General features: G+C 35.8%; 1 protein-coding gene across 2 annotated transcripts in view; it reads right to left on the bottom strand.

Annotated features, from left to right (window-relative positions):
* Positions 1–6,110: 6,110 nt before the first annotated feature.
* The window catches only part of LMBRD1 (LMBR1 domain containing 1), a 66,142-nt gene continuing 55,877 nt past the window's right edge, over positions 6,111–16,375 (bottom strand). For both annotated transcript variants that reach the window (XM_021530149.2, XM_021530150.2), the window contains exons 15-16: positions 8,240–8,331; positions 6,111–8,079 (exon numbers count right to left, since the gene is read on the bottom strand). In XM_021530149.2, the coding sequence (XP_021385824.2) occupies positions 7,960–8,079; positions 8,240–8,331 (212 nt within the window). In that variant the 3' untranslated portion in view covers positions 6,111–7,959. The remainder of the gene's footprint in view (positions 8,080–8,239; positions 8,332–16,375) is intronic.

Genomic DNA, 16,375 nt, shown 5'->3' with positions numbered 1-16,375 from the left:
CATGGGACCTGGGAGCCTTACTGGGAACTGTGAACACACATCCAGCAAGCCTGTCAAAACAGGGCCTGTTCACACATTGCTAAGAGGATGAGACAGAACCATCCTCACATGATTTCTACCGTGGCACCGGAAATCTGTGGAAACAGTTGAAAGGCATTAAAACAGCTCCTTGCTCCACTGTAGGAGGATGCCAGCTTGTCAGGATGCTGATCTTGAGATTTTTCTGAAACAAAAAATAGACATGCTTCATCTGCAGAAGACAGGACTCCTTTTGGTAGGACACGTATTTCTACTGTTACCACTTGGAACTGTCACCATTTGTCTGCTCAGCAAGCCTTGTGCATGAATGCTGGTTCCACACACCTCACGTGGTAGCACTAGTCCCACATAATGAAAAACCTTTTGTTCAGCAGGACAACATAGCTGGATGAGCAGTGAATGTACTTTTCAGTGGAACTATGTTACAATACAGCTTTTTTTTGAGCCTGGAGGACCAATCTAGCTACTCTTGGAATGCCTCCAAGACCAGAAAAATTATAATTTGGTGCCAGCCAGGTGTGCCACTCTCTAGTCAGACCACCACTGCCACCCTTGCCTTGTGGACACACCACAGAGCAATTTGTTATAGAAGCTGCTGCTTCTGCTTCCTTTTTTGATGCCAAGAGAAGTCTGCAATACATCCAACTAAACAGCAGGGACAAAGTTCTCCTGAGGATTCAAACAAAAGCTTGTTTCACCCAAATTGAGGACAGTGTAATGATCTAGCAGTACTGGGTAGGTATTGCAGCCAGCCTGAACAGAGTGTATTATCTGTATTTCAAACACATCAGATATTAGGATATCTGTAGAGGAGGACATCTCTGAATATACAAGGGACCTTAACTACAGATTATCTAGAAAATTTGGTAACCCAAACCATGAACTAAGTTTCAAAAATACCTGGAATAAATTTGTTCAAATTAAATGGCTCAGTTTTCAGATAGGACTTGCTCAGACTAAATTCTGCCCACACGTTTTAATCTACCTTTGCTATGAATGTGAAAGAACTAAAGTGGAAGGTCTAATCATCCAGGATCAACACCCACTCAGCTTCTACCAAATGTTCTTCTTTGCCACATTCCAAAATAGGTGATATAACTCTTGAGATCTAACTCATCAAGAATATGATTCTATGATTCCATGAAGAGAATCACATAATGGTTTGGATTAGAACAGAACTTAAATGTCATCTAGAGTCTAACCTCCGTTGTAATGAGCAGGGAATAACTTCAACTAGATCACCTGTCCAGTGATGGACTAGAGAAATCCAATTCTCTGTCAGCAGTGAAAATCTTCCTATAGACCAAAATTTAGACACCTACAGACCAGGTTTAGGTCCTGCACACCTGTAAGCAGCAAGCTCTTGTCTCAGCACACAGCTTTGCTTTACACCATCCTGCAGCATAAATACTCCCCACAATGCAGATCAGCCTAGACTGAAGCAGCACTGACCTGTTAGATAGCAGACTGTCTGAAGTATGGATCTCTGTGGTGTAAGCTTTAAATGCTGTGGATCTATGATATGCGAGAGTCTTTTCTCTCAACTTTTGTCTTCTCCATGAACAACTGCTTCCTAGAGCTCTCAGCCCCTTCCAGAATATTGTCAGGTACCATCTGGATAACTTCTGAAGCAGGAGAGCACAGGACTAAGAGTCTGAAATTAAAAAGTCTCCATAAAAAGACCCCATTTTCTATTATTAAGTCTCTTAACTCTATGCTCAAAGATAGTTCAGGAAAGATTACAATAATCTACAATCAGTTCTGACAGTACCCTTCTGCTGCCTATCAGAACCAGCAGACCAAGTAAGTCTGAAACCTGTTCAACAATTACTGAATTAGTCAAATATTACCTTTTAAGAATGCAATTTCAAATACCTAAAACTGATAGCATTTTAAACTCCATTCATTAAAAGTATGTTTTTAATATATTTAATTACTTCATGAACAGAAAGGAGAACAGTTGGATTTATATTTTCCCTAAGTACTTCAAGCACAAAGCAGCATGTTCCAAATCCCCTAGGATCTGAAACCCTTGATGTTTTCAGCAGGAGCTCCACTCAACATTTCTGAAAAATCATACCCTAGAATATTCTGATATCAGTCTCTGCACAACTAAAAAGGCATTATATTTCTAGGAAGGAAAATTAATTAAAAAAATTTCTTTGATACAAATTTCTGAAAAAATAAACTAGCTGCCTCATAGCTTGGAAAATGAGGAAACCTCTAGAGTTTATATTTTCCAGTTATTTTTTTTTTTTCTCCATGCACTAGAAAGATACATCCATTGTTAAGAAAATAACTTCTATGTTTAAAAAAAAAAGCTATTCTAGATTCAGGACTTTGCACCTCAAGATAGAACAAAATATTTTTTAAAATATACTGAAGTTTTCTTCATTAGCCCATTCCAAAAGTACATTCCATGCAAATCAGATATATTTGTCAACAGCATCTTAAAATTTTTATTTGGAAAGATTGCAAAGGTAGCATACAATAATTATGTAGATTTGCACTTTTCTAACTTAAAAGTTTAAAGAAGACTAAGTAAAACTCAGTATTCAAAAACATGTAGATGTGGTACTTAGGGACATGGTTTACTGGTGGACTTGGCAGCATTAGATTTACTGTTGGATCTGATAATCTTACAAGACTTCTCCAAGTTTTCTAAATGATTCTATAATTCTGAACTTAGGATGCAAATGGTACCTTTAACTTATGTACTAAATGCCAGAATCAAATATATTTAAGTCCCAGGACACTCTTTCAAAAGCCTAATGTAGTGATAAGTCCACAGGCTGTAAGTTTGGGAAGGGGCTTATGTGTGTGAGAAATACCACAGTCATTCACACCAAGTCCTTGTTGTCCTGACTCTGAAGTACTCTTGGCTGAAAAAATACTTACCACAAGTGGTAATATCAAATGTCATGATTAATGTTTAGGCAGTTTAGCAGAACCAGAGGTATTAACTCAAATCTATATTTTATTTCCTTGCAGGAATTTCAGTAGGAACTACACACTTGTTCAGCTTCACATCTGCTTAGAATGTCTCATAATCTCCATTTATATGCAAGACTTTTGGATTCTCATGATAATGATTTTGAAATTGTCCTTCAAAAATGCTCAAAAAAAATTAAGCTGTTTTATTTTATAGGCAACCTGCATTATTTCTGTGTGAAAAAACACAGATGTTTATAACATACAAAATAAGGATTTACCATCAATACAGGAGGATCACAAAACTTTCTACTTACTAGTCCTCTATAAATCCAAATTCTTCTGTCTGACCTCCTAAATACACTACACTTCTAGAGGTAAATCTGGAAGACAGCTGTAAATACAGCTCATTAAATGTGCTTAAATTGTCTGTTTATTTAAAAGAAATATCCCTCTTTAGAGCTATAAATTTGACTGAAGTGCTATCACTCATCCAACCTCTGAATAGAAGGAAGTTAAAAATAGTCCAGCTTCCAGAGAATTTCTGTAAAAACCACATCTCACTAAAGCTGAAGAATTTCTGATCCATTTAATTATCCAGAATTGGCAAGTGTCTTAATTTAGAAGCAGAATTTGGTTTAGAGTATTAATAGAAAATTATGTCTTGCCACAATCAAAACAAGGCTTTTACTTCTTTTGGGAAGTACATTCAAAATACACCTTTGTAGAAGAGATAGTGATTCTCAATTTAATTTCTTTGCTTTGCTGCAAGAAAAATGACCTTTAAGAAGGTTACAAGAGAATAGATCTATACAAATGTAGGAATTACTTTAATATGAACTATAATCTTTAACCTAAGATCCTGAAAAATGTTACAGCCTGAGTTTTTCAAATTATTTTGATAATTTTAGAAAGGGATAAATCTTTTTTCCTTTGATTTATCTCAGAAGCAAGGCTTTATTTTCCTGCCCATGCCCAGAACTGTATGAGCACAGTCACAAGTCTGCTTACTTACTGGAAAAAAGTTACCTTCTACACTTCATCAGTTATCTCAAACACTTCAACTGTACCTCTGCTATACACAACAGCATTTAGCATTATTTTAGGATAAACCACATAATAGTTTCTACAAGGGGTAATGCTTTTCCAAGCTCTGTCAACACAAGTTTGAGTTGGCCTACAAAGCCAAATAACAGCTGAAAACCCAAGAAATACAGCAATAGAAGACATCTCAAAGAAACTGCATAGTTATGTCTACACTGATTATTCAGAAGCAAATCATAAGCATTGAAAAGGTTTATTAGCTTTCAGCTTAAATAGTCAAATTCTCTGAACAAGCAATTACCATCCTTTGCAGCATGACTCTCACACAGGTACACTCTACCCAGAAACATTAAAATTTTCAGTGCAAAAATCTCAAGCCTACCCTGCAATCCTGAAAATTAAAGCAGAAATCCCTGAAATTAAAGCAGAAAACACAGTTAGCAGATATTTCTTTTCACGTTTACCAGGAAAGGCTTTTCACTTGTTTCTGACAATCAGCAGGATATCTGCAGCACACTTTCAGCTTCAGGTATGGAACAAGCAAATGATTACAGGCTTTATCATACTTATGACCTAGAACTCTGGATAAACTAGCAATCACTGTAGTCCAAGTAGCAAGATGAGGAACTACTTGGCACATGTTGCTGAATTCTATCCAACATACTCCTAGTGATCTTAGTTTATTTGACATGTCAGCAAAATTTACATCTCTCTAGTTTCTAAATGGTTGTGAGCCTCCAACATGGTAGAATCTAACTCAAGAAGTGCAACAACAAAGGTAACTTAAGGCAGGTCTGACAATAACAGTACAGAAGTTTTGAAATTTCACAATTCAGAGATGGATTTGAAATATTACTCATTTAAAGAAAGCAGTGAAAAAATTCCCATGCCTTTTAGTGACTTTAGTCCAGAAAACAAATCTCTGAAGAATCAGTTGAAGATAATAAATGTTTGCTTGCAAGGTAGAACACAATTGTAACATGTCTGCAAAGTTTAAATTAGCTCCCAAAACTGCAGAAAACTGGACTATCATTTCATATTTAACAGCTAAATGAGGTGAGATGTGCTGCTATAGCAGCACTGTAATTTTGCGGATGAAAAGTAATTAATTGTTCTATCTGCAAGCATTTAAGACTGCACAAGAGACAACTAGAATGAAAATATACTGGAAATTCTTGAAAGTTCCTGCAAGTATTGATCAAAGCCAAGTATTTTAAGTCACAGCTGTCTTAAACTTCACTGCTAGTTTTCTTGACTTGGTGATAATGGATGCAGAAAAACAGAGTTCACACAGTAAACTTCTTCTAGTTTAACACCTCTAGGAAAACACCTCTAGTTCATTTTAAAGGCACAGTACAGCTAAAGTCGTCAAGTTTCCATCATATGAAGTATTTAGAAATGAATTCTTGACTGCATATTCATTACAATTACATTAGTGCATGGAAAATCTTTTAAAACCTTGTCAGTCAAATGGTTCATTGAACTCCTGAAAAATTTTAGTAAGGATGTGGCAGGTGATGAATAATTTTGATTATGAATGCTGGCAGTTATTTACTGCTTCTATGACAGAGAGTGACAGCAAGATGTCTGAAGTAACTTTTGAACTCTTCTAGAGAAGCCTGCTTCTTGATAGTTGCAATTAACAATGGTCTGCTTATAAATCTGATTAACACCTGGATTAAAAAAACCCTCATACTTAGTGAGTCCTCCAATTAAAAAAAAAACAAAGTCACCATTTCAAAGGCAGATTGTTGTATTACTGTACATAGATTATTTAGACAGGAAACAGAACTGGACTGGGGAGAAATGAATTGAAATTAAGGAAATGCTAGAAACAGGAGAGATCTATAACAAAATGTACCTAGGCACTGGCCAGGCATCTTGGCCAGTGATCCTCTAGGCCTGCACACAGCACAAAGCAACTGCATGGCACCTTCCTAACAATCTTCCCCAGATGAACAGGGATTTCCCCAGGGCAAAGTTAGGGCAAAACAGATATAACTTTGTAAAACTGTGTTACAAACAAACCTGTAAGAGGAAGTGACAATTTTTGGTTAAAACTGCAGATGACAAATGAATAAAGCCCACAAAGAAAGGACATCTGAGCCATTAACTTTATTTAAATTAGCTCATATAAGTTTTCCACCAGGGCATCTGCAAGTAAGTATACTCCAAGTTCTTGCTATGCTCTGGATGCAGCTTCCAGACAGTCAACATCACATTCTACCTTCTGTTTGAATTACTTGAACTTCTTATAACTAATTCCTTGCAAGTTTCCCCAGTTGTCATATTTAAATAATGTTCAGCTAATTCTAGTCAGACAGCTAGTCAAATTTCAGTACATACTCTCAGTGTTTGAATACATTTCTCTTTCAAATGACACATTAGTAGCAAACAGACTGATAGATATCAGCTGAGCAGACCTGACTGCATATTTTCAGCTTATGAGCCACCTACAACAGCAAGAGATGGACTCAATGATCCATATGCATCCCCCTTCCAACTCATATTATTCTGTGTGTGATTCTTACACATTGCCACATCAATATTTGTATTGCTGAAGCAGTTGGCACAGAAGGTTTGTTAAAAGACATCAGTTTTTTTTGTTCCTATAGTCCAAACACCAGTTCTGTGTTCCTGCATGAACTACACAACTCACTAAGACCTCCTCCAATCCTGAAACTAAATTAGAATTCAGAAGTTCCTGAGAACCTGCTGTTCTGAAATACTGCAGAAATAGGCAGATTGTTCTTGAAATAACTTTAGTGTTTGCAAACATGAAAGTAGGATATAATATTAATAACTACCCTACATTCTAAAAGCCATTTAACAATTAGTCTCATAAAAAAGACTACCTAATAACCTTTCCATATGCTTGCATAGACTATAATGTCCCTCAGGTAGCAAGCTTAAAAAACTTGTCCTTGTAAACATCTTCTCTTTCAGAGTCTGTCAAAGGATATATGAAGATTTTTTTCATCCTTAGATATATAACTCAGAAACTATATAGCGAAAATAGCATTAATTTACAAAGACAACACAAATGACAAAAATATTTCTGAACTGTGTTTATATAAACATATTGGTTTGTAAACAAATTGACAATATTTACTTTAAATATTGAAAGAACTTCAAACTAGACAATTTGCATTGAAGAGAAAAATAAGTTAAAAATTAACCACATCTTAATTATTCCATTGGTTATGACTAGATCAGGCACCTGGAAGTTTCAGAACAGAACTGTACTAAGACATTGCAACAGTGCTGAATATAGTAATTTCACTAGGATTTCCTCGGAGAGAGCAAGAGCCACCTCATAGTTACCTAAGGATTTCCATGGTAACTTAGTTGAGATCAGAGTATGAAAATTACTTATTTTTCAAAGACTGGAAACTCACCATTTAAATTATATTTTTGGCATACTTTAATGGACAGTCTCTTGTTAGCTCTAGTTTTATATAGAAATACCAGCAAAACAAATGCAAAAGTTAAGTCAAGTCCGTCTAAGAGTGTAAACTTCATCCAAATCTTTCCTGCACTATTTGCACTGTTTTGCAGGATTTTAGTTATATTTATGAATAAAAAAGTCCTACGAGTTAAACATTAAAGTATTTAAGAAAATCTAAAAAAAAAAAAAAAAAGAAAAAGCATTGTAAATTACAAAATACATAATTACAAGTTACAACAGTTCATCAAATTATACATCATAAGTTTACACATATGGTTAATCATAAAACAGTATTTTCTATATATTAAAGTTAGCTTCAACATTTGTTCTCATTTAACAGTGATACTCAGTGACATTCAGGTTTTTTTATCGCTTTAAGGGAGTACACTCATTTCTTTTATTTTTACAGGTGCAAAGATGCTTGTCTGGATATGAGCTCCACATAGGCATGACTCTCAACATAATTTTACATTTTTCATTTTGAAGGCAAAAGGCTGTCAATGGTAATACACAGACAGTTCATCATCACTCATATCTGAATCGTCATCATCTACTTCACCTTCAATGACTGATTTCTTGCCTTTGCAGCATGAAACAATTAATCCAATTAAAAAGACCTGCAAATTTAAAGTAGAAAGTGTTACTGTTATTCAGTTCAGCGGCATATAAGGGTTATATAAGTAAAACAAATTGTAGTGTGGGGATGCAAATGATGCAAGGACAACTACTATAAATTACCCAACTCAATTCAGAGATCTCCGAAATGCAAGTACTTACTGCAATGAATGCCCAGTTCCCAAAGTAATAAGCTGCACTGAAGAACCAAAATTTATGAAGAAAGAGGTACGTCCGAGTGACAATACACTGATCTAAATTGAAAGGAAATAGTACTGATTAATGCAGAACAAAAAAAAAAAATCAGCTAAATATCATATAGTAGGATCATATTTTAGCAATATTTAACTCTGCAGAACAATTATACTCTATTACATCTAATTTACTCTCCTACCAAGGAGAAGGAGAAGAATTTACTGTACTACCGAGAACGTATACAAAAGGGACACTTGTTATGGGAGAGTGACTGTGACAGGTAACACAAAGCTACAAGTTATATATGTAACCCTATTACTACTGGGATCAATTTCTCAAGCAGGTGTGTAAATTATTAACTAGAATCTGTCCAAAAGGGAACTCATTTCCCATTTGATATAAACCACAGCCATACAAAGCAGGTTCTGGATTAAAACACATTTCAGGATTACAAAAAGCTGTGTACTGGGCCTTCTGCAACCCAGATAACAGAAGCCTTATTTGTACACAAGACTTGACCATACTGGTTAAACCTTAATCCTCTAACAACAAGAATATTGAAGTAGGATTTTCTGATGTGACTATATTTTTCTTCATTTCTAACTAGTAGATTTTAAAATTAAGAATCAAATTTCCAAGGAATTTTCAACAAGCAGATAAAGAGCATAAAGGCTTGTATAGAACACTGAACCTGTGGCGTTCAAGGGGTCAGGCTAGAGGATGGCCAGCAGGACACACAAGCCAGTTCATTAATCTCTCAAATGCAAGGAAGGGCATGTGCCAAGTTCATGCTAAGGTAAAATATTATTTCCTGGTTGGTCTTTTTTGGTTTTTTATGCTTCAAACCCCACCTAAAGCCCACTTCAGAGCAGGAACTGGTGTACAAACATGTTGAACACCAGAGAAAGTAAGCAACCCAGAAACTGCCTGTTTGTCCCTCAGTTGGGACCCCAGGTTGGAAATATTCCCCAGGTGCAGTTGAAATAAAGATCTGCCTTCTAAAGCTGTGAGTGATACACTATTTACATAGTTACATAGCTCACTTTTAGCAGCCATCTAAGAAATGCTGGTGAAGTGAAGCTACTTCAAGCTCACTTTTAGCAGCCATCTAAGAAATGCTGGTGAAGTGAAGCTACTTCAGAACTGCAGATAATATTGTCAATACCATCTGCAGCTCTCCAGCTGGTTACTTGAATTAAAAAACAACTGAAAGACTTTCAGATGGCACTTTATAATAATTGGATTAAATAGATGATGATAAATATTTTGGAATAGCTTGACCTTGCGAGAATATTTCTATGCAACATTACAAGAGCAGATAACTAAATTTTAGCTATTGTTTCTGAACAAATGTTACTTAATAGGCTGACATGACATTTTTCATCAACTGATTCTTCCATATGACTCAATTTAGAATAAGTTATAATGAATAGCCTGAATTAAGATAGCTACTTGCTATCCAGAATGATCAATGTGAATACTAGAGGTATCTTGATTATGTAGAACAAAAGTACACATGGAAAGCCACCAAGCCTTCAAAAGAAACCTGCCACCATTTAAAAAATGCAACGTATTCTATGTATCAAGGAACAAAGCTAAACAGCCAGGATTCAAGACAAAACAATTTTTAAAATAAAGAATGACAAGTACTAATAGTCATTACTACCAGAAGAGTCAACTATTTTTTTTGAGTCCACTAATGAATTTTTCATTATGGTAAGAAATAGTTACACTTAATGTACTATTTTAAAATTTAGGCTTCTTCAGGAAGTGAATTAACTAGTTTATGATTAATTACAATGACAATTCAGTTCAAAGCCAAATATTAAAGCCTAAAACATGATTTTGTGCACTGAAAACTCAAATTATGAGAACTTATTGGTGAAGATTGTTTTTTATGCAGCTATAAACACAGTGATCTTTCACAAAAGCACATAGAAGGAAATAAGTTTCTTAGGAAAGAGTCACAAATTGTCGTGAACAATGTAATTTATAAGCACTGGCATTATTTGAAAATCAATACTGTACACTTGTTTTACCTCTTCATTGATCAACTAGACAATGAATCAGATTATACCCTCTGCACATCCATAGATCAAACTGGGGAGAAATAAAGAGGTCCAACACACTAGATGGTCAGATTTAAGAAAGGGTTATTTTCAAGCCCCTTGAAACAGTCCTCAAAGTTGAACAGAGACAGAAGCCCTGCATCTGGAACAAAGTGACACCATGCAATAGCACAGGCTCAGGGCTGGCTAGATAAAATTCAACTGTGCAGAAAGTGACCTCATCTCCCAGTAGACAAACAGAACACGTAGTTACTAGTGTTCATCTAGAACTCAGAAATGTAACTGAATATCAGGCTTCACTATCTGGAATACAGCAAAAGTGCACAAAACTGAACAGTTCTTCCACTGTGACAAACTGCATGTGCAATGGTGCCATTTTGGGCTGCCCAGTACAAAAGCAGCACTGACTTATTGAAGCACATCTAGTGGAGAACCACTGCAACAGCTTAGAGCACACAGCTGCCAATTAAGATGTGTTCTTTCAGCTTGAAGTAAAGATGTTAGCACATGTGTCTTACTGCTGCCTCAGCTATCTAGTGAGGGCTTACAAAGTATTGAGATTCCTCCTAGACCTGCATAACAACAGAACAACAGATGACAGAGCTGCAGCAAGAAATACACCTATTAAATAGGAGAGGCAATCAGCATAGGTAACCATTGAAGCAGGCTGTCCCTCAGAAATTCAAAGCTGGATGGACATGAGCAACCTGCTCTACTTGCCCCTTTCTGGGGGACTGGACCAGACTACCTCTTCAATTCTGTGTATGCTCAAAATCATTACATGAAGGTAGATATTGACACCACACAAATCTAAATAACAATGATATTTTTGGATGGAAAACGCCAAAGTGAGAATGTTATCCAAAGACAGATGAAGTCAATGTCCCCCTGTTTCAAGCAGTAACTAAGTTTTACTTCAGATACACTCAAAACTACTTCTAAAGAAAAAGTTGCATCCTCACTGTGCTTGAACACCTAAGCACTGCAAAATTTCAGACCCTAGAAGTATTGAAGGCATAGCTTCAGGTATCCAAGAATACTTCTTTCATATAGCCTTGCTGCCAATGAATCAAAATCTGCAATGCAAAAAGCAGCTGCTGTTTGAAGCTTATAGGTATGGCTTTGGTGACAGACCAACTTGTTGAGACAACGCAAGCTTCAGGAGTTTCTACAGGAGGATATTAACAGGTACATTAAAATTTTCCCCATTTTGTACCTATCATCTCACAACTTAACATCTTGGTCAGTATTTCATAGTGTTCAGGTTACTCCAGTGCTTCCAAAGTCGACAGAAGTTTGTTAAAAATTGTATTTCACATATCACTTCCACATTTCTCTGGAAACAGTTTTGTGGAATAGCAGCAACAGCTGTCCCAGCCACAAATACAGGATTTTTTTATTTTCTTGTTGGCTAAACAGCAAGAAGTGACTACATTCTTAATTGCCCCTTAGTCATTAGTTTCTACAAGTGTTTTTTAATATAGTATATGAACATATCCCCACTCACTCCATATTCTTATCTGCTGCAATATATATATATATATATATATACACACACACACACACATATACATATACATACAGAATTAACAGTAGCCTCATTCAGCTGTTGGAGCCTTTCTTTGCACTTGACAATCCAGCCCCTCCACTGCTGCTACTTCTCTGGTTTCACAGACTAAAATTAATCACCTAAACAAAGCTTTTACAACTTTTGTTGTGGCATTCCATACCAGTTATCTTTCTCTTACCTAACTTATCCCAGAAACTGCTTAAATTTCAATTCATCGTTCATTCAACTTTCACAATAATGCAAGCATTAAACAGCTTGAGCACCACTTGCTTCAAGGTTAACTCTGCCATTAAATTACACCTTTGATCCCATATCAGACTGAAAAGCATATTGGAACACATACTACTCACATATAGCAGAGATCTGAAAATAATTCCCAACTGGTTATATGTAGCTACATTAACTCCCCAGAGATGTGAATCACTAAGCTTCCAACACTTCAAGCTGATGGCACTTTGAAGTACTACAGAGCACAACAGAAGCATGAGTATCAAATCACTCAGATGTTTCAGATGTTAAACAGCAGTTTGCAGTTATCTAAAATCTAGGTCTAACATACAAGCAAAAAAAAGCTGCCTGCTATTTCATCCCAGTTATCTGGCTTTGGTGCAGGCTTTTTTATTTTTGCTTAGCTGGAAATGGTAATGGCACCTAAATGGCACCTAAAGTAGACCTGTAGGACTCCAAAAGTCTAGCCAGATAAAGTCTAGTCCAAAAAGCTACCTTTTGGAATCAAACCCCAACAAAGGAAAAGATTTAGCAGGCTTAAGTAGAGCCAGAAACCTGGAAACCAGGAACTAATGAGGAGCCTGGAAAATCTATTTGGGACAAATTATTTAGAAAGAAAACTCTGGTGTTTTTTCAGTGCTTCAAGCTACAGGTACATTTGGTATGATACTTCTCATGGTCCATCTGCAAATCAAACACAACTTGATATAAAACTAGACAGACAAAAATTATGCAATCAATGTGAATTGGTCTGCTTTTATAACAAATACATCTGATTTTGTAACAAAAATTATAAGACTGAATAACCAATAGATATTTCCAGTTATTTTACAGTACGTGAGCAACTGCAGCAGGCACAAAATTTCTTGACGATAATTACTCATTATGAATGTTTATATTAAGTGGCTTGAGAATTTTCAAGTCCCATCAGTGCTAGCAGGGCTTTATAGCATAAGGAGGCTTCTATTAAGATCTTCCAAGATTCTGTGCTGAAAGAAGAAAAAAAACCACTAATCAAAGTTTCTTAATGTCAAATAATAAAAATAATGTCCTGTTGAGTGAAGTAGGTGTTACATTTCTTCCCCAAAAGCCAAATTTAAATGAAGTGACATGTAGGAACAGGATTTGCATTTATGTATGAATGAAGGATTTAGTTGTGGAAAGAAGATTCTGTATCTTACAACTACAAACAAACTTTAGCTAAACATAGCAAAAGTTTTCACTACTTCCCTCTATACATTCAGAGAGCCTGTCAGTCCTTTTTTGGCCATTTTAGATTTGGAGTTCATCCTAGCACAGTTATGGCATTATAATGCAAAATTTCACCCAGCTCTAAGGTTTCTATTTCACTTCGGTTACAGAGATTCTGTGAGGGTGCCAAGATCTGCATGTATTAACTAGGTGAAGAACATTTAAGGAGATTTGAAGAGCTAAACCTGATAATCTCAGTTTTTATAAGTTTAAAGGATGACTTGATTTTAATGTTTATTAAGTACTCTCAAGTGAGGAAAATACTAATGCTACAAGTGCATGTATAAAGTGAAAAGGTACAGCATTAACCAGAAGCTAAATCTGAAGCCGCTTTAATTCCAAAGAGAATGCCCAGTTTCTGCAGGGAAGCAATAAACCGCTGGATCAGCCTGCTGATGGAAAGAGTATTCTCAGTGCTTTTGTGGAAAGGAGATATCCTTTGAAACATTGTGTACAACTCAAGTTAATTACAAGCACTGGCCACATGGGTTTAAGGACAAACCGTAATGGTACTTCACACCTTTGAATTGCCACCTCAAACTTGAAGGTCTTCAAGAGGCATTTTCTGAGTCTCCCTTGAAAACCTTATTTTAACACAACTAGAGGCAAACAATTACTTTAAAGATATAGCGAGTGATAAACATCAAAGGACACACTCTAGGGATGAACAGAGATGTAAAACTCTACAAAGAAAGCAACAGACAGCATAACCTACTATTTTCATTCTTATCAAAACCTCTTCCTTTGGGAAAAATAATTGTGGGAATTGACATATCTAGACCTGCATATCAGTGAACAATGTATTGCTAAAAAGATATTTACAGCACACTTAGCTGTTCATATTGTTGACAGGTGACAAACAGGGCTTTCTGTGCTCAGACATGCACTACTGTGCTTTTCTATATGGAGTTCTTATGGTTATAGAGGACTTCAAAAGTTTTAGGTATAAGTACAGATTCAGGGTAAAGTACTAGTGAGGTCATTCACAAAGCAACAGGAAAATGGAACGTACCCACTATAATCCTTACTTTGTTAAGCATTTTGTATCTTTTCAAATTAATTAATTTAAAACAATAGTTTGGAAGTGATAACCTACATTCATACATCTCTTCATACAAAATTACTAATACTGAGGGTTCTGAGCAACTTGCTTGTGGTTTCCCTTTCCATGCCTCCTGCATTTCCCTAGAAGAGAAATGCCTGTTTTGGCATTTGTATTTGGGCCTCCTTTCCAGGCTGAGTAATGTCTATATCTAGTCTTTATTCAAGCAAAAATAAAGCCTGAGGTCCTGAACATTTTGACTTCTAGCTAATAAGAGTGTCTTAGAAAAAAAATCTCATTTCTAAAGCTTTGAAATTACTTCATCTGTGCCACCTTCTTTCTCACTTCACATGTAGTTCCAGGTCAGCACAAGTCTATGAAAAAGGCCTAGCAGGAAGACTTTACCCAGCATGTAAGAGGCCTTGGGCAAGGCTCATTTCCTCAATGAAGGAAAAGAATCCAAGGGGGATTCAGAGCAAGTTATGCATTTAAAGTAAGTAATGCTTTTAAACTAGATCTTTTAATCTAGAAAGAGGCAGATCATGTTTATCAGATCTCATAGTTCAGGCTTGCAGCTGAGTCATTGCTCATTTACATTAAATCCCATTAACTTGTTAAGCTAAACCTATACCAAATTTTCAACACATTAGTCCAGCTGCAAGAGTTTTAATCAAATAATTGAACTTCTTTGCTTTACCTTATACTCAACTGAGTTGTGGACCCAACATTTCAGCTGTCATTAGCCTTGAAAACAGTCATCAAATTATATTTTTGCCCAACTCTATTGAACACTGAAAACTAAAGCTTATTTTGGCTATAACAAATATAACTCGTAACAAAAATAACTTGCTGCCCCCAAAAGACTACTTAAAAAGCCTTTTAAGTTAACTAGAACACAAACCTTTTGTGCAAGATGTTTAATTAAAAAAAAGTACTTTGACTTAAAAGATGTACCCTACTGTATTATTTTTTGTCTTCTATTCTGTTTCACGTAGTTACACTATTATGGCCCTTATCTGAGTATAAAACAGATTTACCGCCTGCATATCAGGAGTAAACAGAGACAAGCTTTGCTGAATGAAAGCAGATAACAATGCTACTATATATATATAAAAAACTATAAATCCTCAATAATGTGTTTTCTGTAAGATTGCATTTTAACTGCCTTGTGTTTCTCCAGGAAGTGAAATTGTCCTTTGGACCAAGCAACATTTGTTTGAAACAAATCTACAGGAAACACTGCCCAATGCAGCCTGAAGTATTAGCTACAGCTTGATCAGGTCTCTTCTACCATCTCAGAAAGAAAAAAATAATTTACTTAGTAACAGGAAATAGAGATCATATCTCCCAACATCTGAGCATTCAATAAGACAGCAGATGACTATAAGCTTATCTATCATCACAGCCATTAAAAGGTCATTGCTTGTTTTAAGGAAAAACACCTGTTAGAATTAAATCAGTTGAAGTGGAACAAAATTAATTGAGGAGACAAATCAATGTTTGCATTTAGTTACAGTTCACTGGTTTACACAAAACCCTAGTACCAAAGAAGGCAATTCAAACTGCAAGTACTTGACCAACCTTCCTTTATCTTAGTTATTTGCATCTCTTTTTGCCCATGTCTAATATCCTTAAAAACAAGAGAAATTGTATTTAAATGTTTAGTTCCTACCTTTGAAATAAACCTGCCTTGTCAAGATGCTCTGTCTGATCACAGAAAAGAGCAGCATCTATTTCTCATTAGTTTTGTTACCAGCTGTTAAAAATTGCAGGTATTCCAAGGTAAGGATTACATCTCCAGTTTCTAAAACTGACTGGATTAAACAATCATTGAAGTGTTATGACTGATGCAACTTTTAAGTTGATTGTTACAAAACAAACTTCTTTCAGTTATAAAAACACATGAATGGCCTGAATGTATTATCTACTGTTAACACAACACC

The sequence above is a fragment of the Lonchura striata genome, chromosome 3, assembly GCF_046129695.1.
Source record: "Lonchura striata isolate bLonStr1 chromosome 3, bLonStr1.mat, whole genome shotgun sequence".
Classification (NCBI taxonomy): Eukaryota; Metazoa; Chordata; class Aves; order Passeriformes; family Estrildidae; genus Lonchura; species Lonchura striata.
Note: the sequence above shows the minus strand (reverse complement) of the source record. Positions and strands in the feature narration are given on the sequence as shown.